Below are 14680 nucleotides of genomic sequence, written 5' to 3'. Positions count from 1 at the left end.
AGCTTGAGCCAGGACACCTCAGTGAAATATTGAAACCCCAAATCTTTACTTGTTTTACCCCACAAACCAGAGATTAAGGTGTTACTGTTGCTGTGAAAGGAAATACCAATCCAAAGTATACATCTGCTTTGCCAGAAGGAGAGGAGTGAGACATTATGAGAATGTACATTTTCCCCCAGTGCCTTGTGGTAAATTGACATAAACTGCCCCATATTGTAGTTGCCTGGGCTCCTAGGGAAGAAAGATCATAAAGAAATAACTCAGCTTCCTCCTCTGGAGGTGACAGAAAAGGCTTTGGCTTTTTTATCCATCAACAAGGTGGAAGTGGTCTAAAGGAAGTTTTAAAAAATGCTCGTGGAGCCTAATTTTTGCCTTTAAGGCATAGTAATGGAGTACTTTGGTAAAATAGGGCCAGATATATGCCTCTGCTCTGATTAGATTATCTACTCTTACTCACTTGGGGAGGAACAGAATGTAGAGACAGACATAGAAGCTTCTTATTCAGAATTCCCAGGCAAGGGAAAAATCAGTCCCCTGGAGGCTGAGATAGATGCATGGCAGGTAGATAGCGACAAGTCCTCTTCCCACTTACTAGGTTAAGATGTTGGCAAAGCAGCATAATACGTCACATTCCAGGATAATTTATTTAATATAAAACCTGTTTTGCCCTAGCTAAATTTTTTATTATGAATTCTTAAAACTAATCAGATTTCTATACTAAAGTCATACCCTAAGGGGGAAAACATGTGCAGTTGACCCTTGAACAACATGGGTTTGAACTGTACAGGTCAACTTATATGCAGATTTTTTCTATAGTAAATACTACAGTACTACACGATCTGCAGTTGGTTGAATCTGCACATGTGGAATTGAGGATATGGAGGGCTGACTATAAGTTATATGCAGCTTTTCGACTGGGCCCCTGCGTTGTTCAGGGGTCACTTATGTTGAAATTACATTGTAGTACCTTGGAGATCCTGATCCGCAGTCCAGTCAGTAATTCCAAGATTTGATGTTCCTCTTCTGAACAGATTGCTGTTTCCCTAATGGTGTTCCAGGTAGGGTTTTTTTGTGTGTGTTTAGGAATGTGATATGAAAAACCGTGTGTACTTTTAAACCTTAAAACAATATAGGGAGGTTCACTCTGAGAGGTGTGCAGAAATTGAAACCATCTGAAGAAATAGAAAACCCATGTCTCTCATTTCATGTTTGCTGCGGGGTGTGGTAATGGATGAAATTACCTGATTTATTACTGCTCTTTCTTGCCAAACTTGTATAGCTGAATTTAAGTAAGTTGCAATATTATTCTGTTGCATTCTCTCCACGTTTTTCCACCCTTTCAGTAAGGAGCTGTGTTTGAAACATTTGAAAAATAATTTGTAAGAAAACCTGTATAAGAATGTATAAAAGGGAAGTGAGGTTGAGGATAATCCAGAAGGGCAGATGATCCAAACTCTCTTCTTGACATTGAGTAATGTTTCAACTTCAAGGAAATAACATTTTGATAAATAAATGTAGCTATGTTATTAAGACTTCACTTAGAGAAGCTATCTGTAATGCTGTCCATTTTTTCCTTTCCTCTCATGTGTACTGAGTTAAATAGAAATTAACAATAAGATACTCATAATGTGCTGAATTGTCCAGGGAAAATTGAACATTTACTGTTTAGATTTATACATGTGCATACATGCATTATTTAAGACAAAAAGAACCTTAAAATACTTACTTAAAAAAATAATCTCAAGAATTGATACAGATACTGACATAATTATAACATTGGATCACATTAACAGCTTTGGCAGACACACTTCATTCTTTGTGCTAATGATATCCTTTGTCAGCAGAAAGGAAAGAATATTGATTTATCAAAAGATGAATAGATTTGCTTATTCAGTGTAAATTCCAACTGTGGATATTCCTTTTGATTTATTTTTCAAATGTTTGTACAAATTCTTACTGAGAAGGGAAGGGTAGAAAAATATGCAGATAACTTTGAGAAATTATAACCTGAGATAGGACTAGGACAAAGATAGATTTTTAAATGAAATAATTCATCTTGATACAAGAACATCATATAAAAGTCATTTATATGCTAGCAATGAACAATTAGAAATTGAAATTTTTAAAAAGTACTGTTTACAGTAACACCAAAAAACACAAACTACTTTGGTTAAATCTAACAAAATTACATAGAATCTGTATGCTGAAAACTACAATTTGCCAACAAAAGAAATCAAAGGAAACCTAAATGAAGATCTATTACAGGTTTATGGACCAGAAGACTCAGTATTTTTAATATACTAATTCTCTCTATAGATTCATTACATTCCCAGTTAAAATCCCATTAGGCTTTTTTGGAGATAAATGAGTTTTTTCCAAAAATTTTTATGGAAAGGGAAAGGAATGGCCAGAAGAATTTTGAAAAAGTACACCAAAGTTGAATTTAAGACTTATTGTAAATCCACAATAATCAAAACAATTTATATTGGTTACAGAATAGGCACATAAGTCAGTTGGAACGGAGTATAGAATCCAAGAAAAATGCAAAGGAAATTCCATGTAGAAAGAATAGTTTGTTCAACAAATGTTGCTGCCATAATTAGATGTCTAATTGCAAAAAAATCCTCCCACCACAGACAAAAATTAACTCAAAATGGATCATTGATCTAAATGAAAAAAATTTAAATATAAAAGACTTTTAGAAGAAAACATAGGAGAAAATCTTTGTGTTTTTTGGATTAGGCAGGTTGTTCTTAGATACAATACCAAAAGCATGCTCCACCAAGGAAAAAAGTAAGAAAGTGGACTTCATAAAAAGTAAAAACTCTACACAAAAGACACTTAAACAAATGAAGACAAGCCACAGTCTGGGAATAAGTATTTGGAGAATATTTATCTGACAAAAAACTTAGGATATTTAAAGACCTCTCAACTCAGTAATAAGAAAACCAACAATTCAACAACAACAAAAAATGGGTAAAAGACGTGAACAGGCATTTCACTAAAGAAGTTATACTGATAACAGATAAACACATGAGAATTCAGGTACTGGATTTGTCATTGTGGGCTGAAAAGGATGGGGAGCTACCAGAACTCTCATAAATTGCTGCCAGAAATCCCACTCCTAGGTATCTACATACAAGAGATGAAGAGTTTTGTTGACACAAAAATCTATTTATGAATGTATATAGTGGCTTTATTCATAATTGCCCCAAATTGGAAACAACCTAAACGTCTTTAAGCTGCTGAATGGGTAAATAAGCTATTGTTCATTTTTGGGATATTACTTAGCAGTAAAAAGCAGTGGTTTTCTGATATAAATTGTAACATGGATGAATCTTACACACATCATGCTAAGTGAAAAAAATGTAGACTCAAAGGACTACATACTGTATGGTTCAATTTATATGACGTTCTGGGAAAGGCAAAACTAGGGACAGAAAGCAGATCAACGATTGCCTAGGATTGAGGGGCCTGAGGAAATTTGCAGGGGCAGGGGCAGGTCATGATGAAATAGTTCTATAGTTTGATGGCGGTTATGGTTACATGATATGTACTTTTGTCAAACCTCATAGAACGCAAGGTCAAAAAAGGGGGGAATTGTGTATGTACGTTACACCTTAATTTTTTAAAGTATTAACTAAATAATTCATCTTGAATCTTGACTAGTTAATTCATGCTGTTTGGTTGTTATTCAGGGATGAAAGCAGTCATCTTCCTATGCAGTAATATCAGGGAAGGCATCAAAATTGATAGAGTTTTACCTATGATATTTGGTTCATTGAGTATTCAGTAATGCTCCTTTTAAAATCCTATTTTGAAATTACAAAAGAAAACACTGCATTTTATAACCTAAAAGACACTTCTGTAGTCTCATTTTGTATTACCTAACTGCCTGCTAAATGAAATTGTCCCTTTAATACAACTGATGGGTGAATTATTGAAAATATGGTGAGGAAATTTGCAGAGGAACAAGTTAGGGAACTCTTTCCTTAGAGGAGGCCGAGGAAGAAAGGCCAGAGGAACTTAAAACTCTAGCGGAGAGAAGAGGTAAAAGCTGGCATTGAATCCAAGTCTCACCAGGAGAATTAAGTATTTAGGATCAGAGGGAAAAGATGTAGGAAGAATAGTATTAGATGGAAAACTGGAGAATGGCAGTTTAGAAGCCATTGGTAGATAATCTCCTTAGGTGTATTATCTTAACTTTCCCAAATAATGTTGCAGGATGTAGTTTGTAGCAATTCACTGAAACATGGAAAATAATGCCTTGCACTGATTTCTTTGTTGTTAACTTCTACTTATCTGTTGTAAATGAGAACCTTGTAATCATAACTTAAAAAAAAAAAAACAAACCCAGATCATTTACTTTTAGTCTTGTAAGATCCCTTCTTAAGGGAAAGAAACAAGCCCCTGCCCCCCACCTCAGTATTCTATATAGTACCTTGCATATACTGAATGTTCAGTAATTGATTGGACATTGGCATATTTAGTAACAAAAATTAAAACAAAAAAAATTGTTATAATTAGTAAAACTATTGCTTTTGACCCTTTAGCTTAAAGACTATTAGTTCTAGCAGCATTTTGCCCTTCTAGTAATGTCTCTCTAAACAATATTTAATCCTTTCTTTACTTAGTGTTCCAGCTTTAGACAGATGAGTAAGAAAATTCTCTTTATTCTTTTTTTACATTTTTAGGATCTTCAGAATTAAGATTTAATTTTTCTTTTGGAATAAATAAAACATAAATATAAACAGCATACAGAGTCTGTTACCTCTGTTCTTTCTTAGCCCATTTCCCTTTGAAAAAAGGGCAGAGATCAGAGCAGAGAGCTCTATTTGCTGCTCACAAAAAGAGCAATGGTGAAGTTCTTTTTTTTCTTATGTTTTTCTCGTGTTTTTTAGTTTTCATTTTACATTATCCAGTAAAATTGACCTTGCTTTTCGATGTACAGTTCTTTGAATTTTAACATGTATATAGATTTGTGTCAGCGCTGCCACCATCAAGGGTAACAGTTCCATCACCTCAACAAATCCCCTCATGCGATCCCTTTATAGTCACATCCCTTTTCTATCCTTGCCCCTTGGTGACCACTGAGTGTTCTCCATCACTATAGGTTTATCTTTTTGAGAATATCATATAAATGGAATCATGTATAACCTTTCAGACTATCTTTCAGCATCATGCCTTTGAGATTCACCCAAGTTTTTGCATGTATTAAGGTTTAAGTAAAAAGTGAAATTTCATTATAAAGGTATATCTTTTTTATGTCATTCTTAATTTTGTATTTTATTGGAGTTTTCCTGAATTTGTGTGTAAAATCCTGTGGTTTTAAAACTCACATTATGTCTTAACTGCAGGTGATTTTGCAGTTCTTCTTAAAGCAGGCATGACTGTAAAGCAAGCAATTGTATACAACCTCCTCTCTGCCATGATGGCTTACATAGGCATGCTCATAGGCACAGCTGTTGGTCAGTATGCCAATAACATCACACTTTGGATCTTTGCCATCACTGCAGGCATGTTCCTCTACGTAGCCTTGGTGGATATGGTAAGACAGCTTATTTTATATTTTTGTTGTTACACTAAATATGTAAATAGAATGCAATTTCCAAAAATGGAAGAAATCTGGATATAGTTTGAAAGACTAATAAATATAACCCATCTTAAAGACGTGATATCTTAAATAAAGAAAAGACATTTAAGTAGGAGGATTCCTTCTTTGGAAACCAGTTATCCTGAAGGTTTTTGACCAAGTAATATTACTACTCAAAGTAATCATCAGTAGTATTTAAAGATAAAATTACAGAATTATTATACTACTTTGAAGGTTTTGTAATATTGGGGTGGAAATGTTTTTTTGTTGTTAACAAAGTAATTCTTTGAGCTTGCTTTATAGCAAACAAGAAGGAAATACTATACCTCTTAGGTAAGCCAGTCTTCTGCAGGAAATGGTGTATATTCCAAGGGATTTATGTAATTTCCCTTATTTCTAACTTCAGTTTAAAGTTAATAAATCTAAACACTAACAATTAGTTTTATTTTTTATTTTTTATTTTTTTTTTTGCGGTATGTGGGCCTCTCACTGTTGTGGCCTCTCCCACCACGGAGCACAGGCTCCGGACGCGCAGGCCCAGCGGCCACGGCTCATGGGCCCAGCTGCTCCGCAGTACGCGGGATCCTCCCGGACCGGGGCACGAACCCGCGCCCCCTGCATCGGCAGGCGGACCCCCAACCACTGCGCCACCAGGGAAGCCCAATTAGTTTTTTGTTTTGTTTTGTTTTTTGCGGTACTTGGGCCTCTCACTGTTGTGGCCTCTCCCATTGCAGAGCACAGGCTCCGGATGCGCAGGCTCAGTGGCCATGGCTCACGGGCCCAGCCGCACCGCGGCATGTGGGATCCTCCAGGACCGGAGCACGAACCCGCGCCCCCTGCATCAGCAGGCGGACCCCCAACCACTGCGCCACCAGGGAAGCCCAATTTTTTTTTTTTTTTTTTTTTTGCGGTACGCGGGCCTCTCACTGTTGTGGCCTCTCCCGTTGTGGAGCACAGGCTCCAGATGCGCAGGCTCGGCCATGGCTCACGGGCCCAGCCGCTCCGCGGCATGTGCAATCTTCCCAGACCGGGGCACGAACGCGTGTCTCCTGCATCGGCAGGTGGACTCTCAACCACTGCGCCACCAGGGAAGCCCAAGCCCAATTAGTTTAATTTTACTTTAATATCCTAAATATGTTAGGCAGTGTGTTTGCAGAACTAACAATTTGGTTACTTTCTGTTTTTAACTAGATATTCACTTTTCTTTCTGGTGGGATCTGTTAGATAGTCTCATATCAAATTATATAACCTAAATTTTTAATGACTATTTATTATAGAAAGTTTAGAAAATAAGAAAAAATAAAAATTATTTATATTTTGTACCTAGAGGCAGCCATTTTCCCCCTCTCTCCTTAGGCCTCTAATACCTCATTTATTGTCCTCACGCTCAGCTGATGACCTTGCTTCCTATTTTCATGTAGAACACCGAAGCCACCAAGACCAGTTCCAACCAGCTCTCATCACCATTTCTACTCATTTCCCTGTATCGATGCCTGTTTAATGTCGTTCTTTTTACTATGAAGAAATGTTTATGTTCCTAGCTAGAGCCAGCTCCTTCAAACTGTTCCCTAGACCTTATCTATCCCCTCTCTAACTCCCTTAAATTTCCCCCGCTTTTTCCTGCATCATTTGTTTTTCCCTCTCTGCTGGATCATTTCTGTCATCATATAAACCTCGTTACTTTTCTCATCTTAAAACGGTAGGGGAAAAGGATCTTTTTAAAATCCAGTTTCACTTTTAGCTACCACCCTATTTATTACTCTCCTTCCCTGTTATAGCAAATCACCCTTTCTTGTTTTTTAATTCTCTTCTCTCATGAGTCTAGCTCATCAGGTTTTCCCCCTGACTGCTCTGCCATGTTACTTTGTCAGATCTGCCATTGACCACATTATCACTCAGTCCACTGGTCACTTACCCTGCCCATCTTCATTTCACTTGTCCTAACAGCAGCATTTGGCTGTTGATCATTCTCTTCTCTTTGGAATGCCTCCTGGTCCGTTGGCTTCTGTACCACCACCATTTCCTGGCTTCCCACCTTTCTAGCTTTCTTAGTCTTTTGCTGGATCTTCTTCTCTTCCCTTACCTCTGAATGTTGGTGAAAGGCCTCTAAGTAATCTTATCTAGTCTCATGGCTTTAAATATTTATTGGCTGATAATTCCTAAGTTCACATCTTTAGCCCAGGCCTTTTCCTTAACTCCCGATTAGCCTGTCTTCCTGCTTACCTGAATATCTAAAAGGTGTTGCCAACTTAATATGTTCAGAAACTAGCTCTTGATATTTGCCAACCCTGCTCCTTGCACCAGCACCACCTATAGAATCCCACATCTATTAATGATAACTTTATTCTTCTGGTTGCTCAGATCAAAACCCTGAGTATCATTCTTTGACTCCCCTCTTTCTGTCCTTCCCACATCTGCTGAGGGCTCCATCTCCTCATCACCTCCCTCCACTCTCATTCCAGCCACCATCATCTTTCTCTTTCTAACTGTTCTCCCTGCTTCTGCCCTTGTCCTGTCCACCACACTCTATATCTACAACACACCTTGGGAGATTTTTGTGTGTGTGATCCTTGTAAGATTAGATCATGTCACTTGTGAGCTTCAGATCCCTCAGTGGTTTTCCATCTCATTCAGAGTAGAAGCACAGAGTTCTTCTTTTGACCTTCAAGGTTTTTAATCCTCCTGAGCATTTCTTCTCCCTTTCCATCCCTAACTTTCCTAAGCTTACCTCACCTCCTCTCCCTCTCCTCTACGAGGCACACTGTGCCTCAGGCCCTGGTTCCTGCTGATACCTCGCAGACATTCTCCTGGCTAGCTCCCTCACTTCTTGAGGCATCCTATCTAAAATTTCAATCTCTACACCAACATTTTACATTCTCTATTCCTACTTTACTTTTTTTCTTTTGCACTTGTATCTCAATCTACTAATAACACATTAAACATTTTATTTATTGAGCTCATTGTGTGTCCCACTATGATATCAGTTCTGGGAAGGCAGGCGTTTTTGTCATGTTTCATTTACTGCTGGAGATGTAGTTCATAATTAGTTGAATGAAGAATGAATGAGCTAATTCTTATATTAGAGAGCTAAAAGTGTAAAAAGAACCAGAGAGTCGTTACAGTAAGGATTTATATTCTAATGAAGAAGAAAAGCATCCATTAATTATAATTCTTTGGATACGTGTTATGATAGAGTGGTGCAACGTGTTTGTGGAACTACAGAGGGAGGCTGGCTAAAAAATTGGGTAATAAAATTAGGGAAGTTTTTCTGGAATAGGAAATTTGAGCCAAGTCTTAAGGTAAAAAAGTTTATCGGAAGCAAGAGGAAAGGGCATATAAGAAAGCAGAATAATAAATAGCATCATTCTTTGACCAGTGAGTCTACTCCTGGGACTGTATTCTGAGGAAATAAAGTAAAATGATTACTGCTAATAAAACAAGCAAGCAAATAAATAAAAATAAAACCATATGAAAATGTTCTTTGCAGAGTAGTTATAATGTCACAATTGGAAACACCTAAATATTCTAGAAGACAGGGACAAACTATCCACATATATTTTAGGGTTCATTTAGGAAATAGATAATATATCTACATTGTCATTAATTAGGTAGTTGGTGATTGGATCATGAGTCACACAACATGCCATGCTAAAAAGATTAAAGCTTATCTTGTAAATTTTGGGGGACCATTAAAAGGTTTAAGCAACAATGACATTATCTCATTTTTATTTTAGAAAGACCACTTTGGCTATAAGGGGGAAGTTTTTATTGATGTATAGTCATTCAGTAAGATAGCAACAGTACCAGAAGTTTTAGTACCTTTAGGATACCCAGTTGGAAGCATCTGGTCTTTAGGGGGCTTTGGATAGCACCTGTTAATCAACCAATCTGGAGCATTGTTGCACATTAACAACTGTGGTCATAGAGGTAGGTACTGGCTGGCTCTTAGCTGTGGTTATGACAGACAATATTGGTGTTGGCATTCAGGATAGAATTGAATGTGCGGGAGGCACTGTGGTGCCTCTTCTTGCTGGTATGTGCACATATCTAGAGGGGATATTTCTGTGAAACATACAATGTTTATGCTTAAATATTAAGGAAAGTTAGAACTGAAAGTTTTTGTAACAATAAAAACTTGGGGAAAAACGTAATAGAATAGTCTTCTTACTAAAACCATAGGTAGGAACTTGCCAGTTTTAGTCTTAATCCAGGGGTTGGCAAGGGACAGATAGTAAATATTTAAGCTTGTGGACCATATAGTCTCTGTCACAATTATTCAGCTTTGACATTTGTAATGGTCTCTGTCACAACTACTTAATTCTGCTGGATAAGAACAGTAACCTCCATTAGCGTACACTACTGCCATAGACTTCTAAACAGAATAGATGACCAGCATGAAGTACTGCTTAAATAGGACCCTCAGGTGATTGTTAAATATACTGTAGCACTGTCAGAGCATGGTAGTTGGATTAATTGTACTCATTATTTAATAATGATTAATGGCATTTCTTCCTAGGCAGGCATTATGTACTTAACGCTACATTTCTCCTCCCTAAACCCCAAAGCACCAAGATATTGTTTGGAGTAAAGCTTAGTGTCAAATAGCAGCATATCAATGTCATCTTTCTGTAGATATTCACTGCAAACTTGAAAAAAAACAGAAAAGTGAACGTGAAAATTGGAAATAGTTCTTTTGAAATTTTGATTAGGTTTGGGTGGGACGAATTTATGCTTATAATCACATACATTCCATCTTCAGCAAATCTCATTTGCTTAGACACGTTAAAAATTTAAGTTTTATACTTTGTGAACTATGGATTTTTTTTTTTTTTTTAATTTATTTTTTGGCTGTGTTGGGTCTTCATTGCTGTGCGTGGGCTTTCTCTGGTTGTGGCAAGTGAGGGCTACTCTTCATTGCGGTGCACGGGCTTCTCATTGCAGTGGCTTCTCTTGTTGCAGAGCATGGGCTCTAGGCGCGTGGGCTTCAGTAGTTGCAGCATGCGGGCTTCAGTAGTTGCAGCAGGAGGGCTTCAGTAGTTGTGGCTCGCGGGCTCTAGAGCGCAGGCTCAGTAGTTGTAGCGCACAGGCTTAGTTGTTCCACAGCATGTGGGATCTTCCTGGATCAGGGATCGAACCCGTGTCCCCTGCATTGGTAGGAGGATTCTTAACCACTGCGCCACCAGGGAAGTCCCTGAACTATGTCTTTTTTTTTTTAAATAAATTTTATTTAGTTATTTTCGGCTGGATTGGGTCTTCGTTGCATGCGGGTTTTCTCTAGTTGCGGCGAGCGGGGGCTATTATTCGTTGCAGTGCGCAGGCTTTTCATTGTGGTGGCTTCTCTTTGTTGAGGAGCACAGGCCCTAGGCCTGCGGGCTTCACTTGTTGTGGCATGCAGGCTCAGTAATTGTACCTAGCGGGCTCTAGAGCGCAGGCTCAGTAGTTGTGGCACACGGGCTTAGTTGCTCTGCAGCATGTGGGATCTTCCCAGACGAGGGCTCAAACCCGTGTCCCCTGCATTGGCAGGCAGATTCTTAACCACTGCATCACCAGGGAAGTCCCTGGATTATTTCTAAATGTAATATATGCTTGTACTGTAGAAGTTGAGCTGTACTTTTCAATGCACTGTGCCTTTAAAGATATTGGAAACTTTAAAATTTTTTAAATTTTATCACTTATGAGAATAGAGTACACGGTGAAGGCAGTGTGCTTAACTTGGTAGTAGTTCTGCTGTGTAGCCTTGATATACTATTTTCTGTGTCTGTTGTCGGAAGGAAAATAATGGCTTTTAAGGGCATAGAGATACCAATTTTGGAATTGTCTGTTAATGTGTACCGTTGATGAAATGTGCAGTTGGAAGTGAGAATTTTAGATGGGAAAGGGTGAAGAAATGATACAATTTTGAATGAAATATCTCCCAAAGGAACCTTACTTTCTCAGTGAGCTTAAGACACATCAGTAAATTTGGGAATTGTGTTCTTTTCTGAAAGTCTTATTTGCAACAGTAACTTGTCTTATACTTTAAAATAAATGTCAGTGGACAGTAACTTTAAAAAAGTGACTAATACATATATTATGTGTGTTTGTTGGGGGATGAGGAGGGTACAGATATAGTGTTTACTTAGTATACAACTAGAGCATAAAATTTCTTAGTGTTTGACTAAAATATGTGTTATGGTTAACATTGTTTCAATAAAATAGTTATTAGTAGTTGTGCTTTAGTCACTAGTTTTCTTAAGTAGGAAAATGTAAAAAAAATGAGCAAAATATTATACAAAATTGCTTTAAAATATTTTTAAAATATTTTTTAGCTTCCAGAAATGTTGCATGGTGATGGTGACAATGAAGAACATGGCTTCTGTCCAGTGGGGCAATTCATTCTTCAGAATTTAGGATTGCTGTTTGGATTTGCCATCATGCTGGTAATTGCCCTCTATGAAGACAAAATTGTGTTTGACCTCCAGTTTTGACCATTCCCAGCAGTCACTGCTGATTACAAGAATGTTACCATGCAGCTTTGCATCTGTTCCTTGTACTGTAAGCACATTGCTCAAAGAAAAGTCAGTGGCTTGCACTACTTACAAGTTCATAGATTTGAGCCTGACCACAAAGACCGGTGCTCAGTACTGTTTTCCCTGCATGAAGGGGTCTTTTAGAAATACAAAGCTTATGATAAAGGAGAAAACGGGACTCCGTGAACCGATGTTGATATAGGTTTGATTAAGACTTTTTAAAAAAATAATCATATAAAACACTAAAGTAGTCTCTTTATTAGTAGAAACTTCTGTGGCTATGCAGAAATAGAAATTGAACCAAAAAAAGTCACTTAAACTTTAAAAATATTTTAAATGGACTTTGGGCAGACTTTTCTTTGTGGTAAAAATGAATTGTAATGTCCTTTAATTCAGCTCCATATATACATGTGGTAATAGGGATCAACTTGACACAGCTTTGAATCTGCAGAAAGTAGACTATAGCACCTAGAAGAAAGCTCAGGCTGCATTAGAATATGGATTTAGCATTGGGAAAAGCCCTTATTCTTGAATCTAGAGTTACTATTTTTGTATATATTTGCATAGGATTTAAACTTGCAGCCTAAACTACTGAAATTTGTGATTGTACATTTGTGTGAGCTTCAGTTTAATGAAAGATTCATAACGGTTCTTTGTATTAATATTATACTTGGTGTTTGGGTTTTTTTTTTTTTTAACTTGTTTTTGTCTTGGGTTTTTTGGTGGGGGTAAGGGGTTGGAGCATGTGGTAAAATGTTTTTTCCTTAAATGTCTTTTCCTTAAAATTGTAACCCTCAGCGAAATGAAGAACCCAAACATGGTCTAAATATTCAGATTTCCTTTAGTTATTTGGGAAATTTAAGTTTTAAATGTACGCAGTGCTCTACCAGTTTGGCATTGGAACCTAGAGCACATGCTCTGGCTGGAGGTAATGTTGTAAGGAGGCCAGTTTACCGTGTCCATAATCTGTACGTGGAGTGTCAAAACGGATATGAGGATGATCTCCATTGATGCCATGGCTGTCATGGTACCAGGTAACTTGGAAGATGCATTTAAGTTCAGTAACTCAGCTGAAATCACATGATCATTTTGTGCCAAGATATGCTGTTGGTGCCTGATAGGGATTAGTCTCCTTTTTTTAGGTACCCTCTTCTCCTGCCATAAATTGTGAATGATTTGTGAGAAGTGCAAGCCATGTTTATCCTGAATTTTGACCTAATAATTTGTAGTGTTAATCATATGCATGTAGCTCTCTGTGTGCCACATGGTCTTCATTTATGCCAGGTAAACTGTATTTGAACTACATGCAGGCAGCTTTGTTTTACTCTGCTTGGCTACCTGTGTGGCTGCTTTAAAAATCTTATTGTTCAGATATTTAAGAGCCAAACTCCTTCCATTCCATTTGAAATGTATTCATTTAGTCCTCCTCCTTTCCCCAGTTCCTGTTCTCTTACTTACTCCATGAACTTTAAAACGAAAAACAAAACTGAAAGCAGCACATGCATTCAGGTATTAAGAGTATTGCCAGTGTTTCTTCTTTATGCTGTAAGCAAGGGAGCTTATTAGATGTTATTTCCTTAATTTATGCCTGAATTCAAAAAATTATTTCTGGCTTTCTCCATGGCCTCCTGTAACAAGTAGGAGTTTTATACATAGATTACTTTCAGCATTGGGCACTGAATTAGGACAGTCCTCATCTCATTGCTTGGCCCCTCAAGCAACCTAGCTAAAAGGTGCTGATATTTTATTTAGTACTGCCAACTTGAAATGATTCAAATATCTTGCTTTCTGAACCAAGATATATTTATAGTTCATTTTGGAGTTTTTACGTCCAAGGAGGATTCTGCATTCCAGCATTAAATCTGCTTATTTTTAAAACTTTTATGAAAAGCAACAGCTGGAATATACTCCCAGACTTAAAAAGAAATGCCTGATTTAAAGCAAATAGGTTATGCTGAAGTATATAAAAGTTTTATATCCTCTCAAAACTGCTATTATCTTTATTTGCTAGATTTCTTTAAACTTTTAAGAGGGCTGTAACAGTTGCTGCTAGTATTTTGTTTAGGGTTCCACCAGTATTTAGTTTTTACATCATCCTAATGTATAGTTTCAAGTCTTACTAGACAATCTGAATTCCACTACATTTATCTTTGGCTCCAACATTCCATTTAGCTTGACCAGTCTAATTTAACATGTGTTTGTTGGAGGTCATTAATGTTACTTGTACAATGCTGTCACTGTGTGACATCCATATGAATTTTGGTGTATATCACATTGCATTCAATCAGCTGTGATTATGCTTAGAAATCCTATAGTAAGTAGATGCAGTGTGAATTTATTCCATTAACAGTAAGTAAGTCAGTGGCTTAAATGTGATTATAGTCCTGCAAGGTGATACTTGCTAAAATATCTAAACTTTTTTTGTTGTTGTAACTGACTCATTTTTTAAAAATTTTTAAAGCTGGAAATGATCAAATGCTGTTTTTTTCATTGTCAACAGTGGTGTGTCATTTTATGTATGTTCCTAATGCTTATGGAACGCTCCCAAAATAAAGTTATTCAAAAAGAGCAAATATAC

General features: G+C 37.2%; 1 protein-coding gene across 6 annotated transcripts in view; it reads left to right on the top strand.

The window, feature by feature from the left end:
• The window catches only part of SLC39A10 (solute carrier family 39 member 10), a 65941-nt gene extending 51264 nt beyond the window's left edge, over positions 1-14677 (top strand). For all 6 annotated transcript variants that reach the window (XM_082629951.1, XM_082629953.1, XM_082629952.1 and 3 more), the window contains 2 exons: positions 5358-5548; positions 11902-14677. In XM_082629951.1, coding sequence (XP_082486077.1) covers positions 5358-5548; positions 11902-12060 — 350 coding nt within the window. In that variant the 3' untranslated portion in view covers positions 12061-14677. The remainder of the gene's footprint in view (positions 1-5357; positions 5549-11901) is intronic.
• The last annotated feature ends 3 nt before the right edge of the window (positions 14678-14680 follow it).

Source organism: Mesoplodon mirus (genome assembly GCF_964341445.2).
Source record: "Mesoplodon mirus genome assembly, chromosome: 8".
Classification (NCBI taxonomy): domain Eukaryota; kingdom Metazoa; phylum Chordata; class Mammalia; order Artiodactyla; family Ziphiidae; genus Mesoplodon; species Mesoplodon mirus.
The sequence above is the reverse complement of the archived record's forward strand: the minus strand, read 5'-3'. Positions and strand labels throughout refer to the sequence as shown.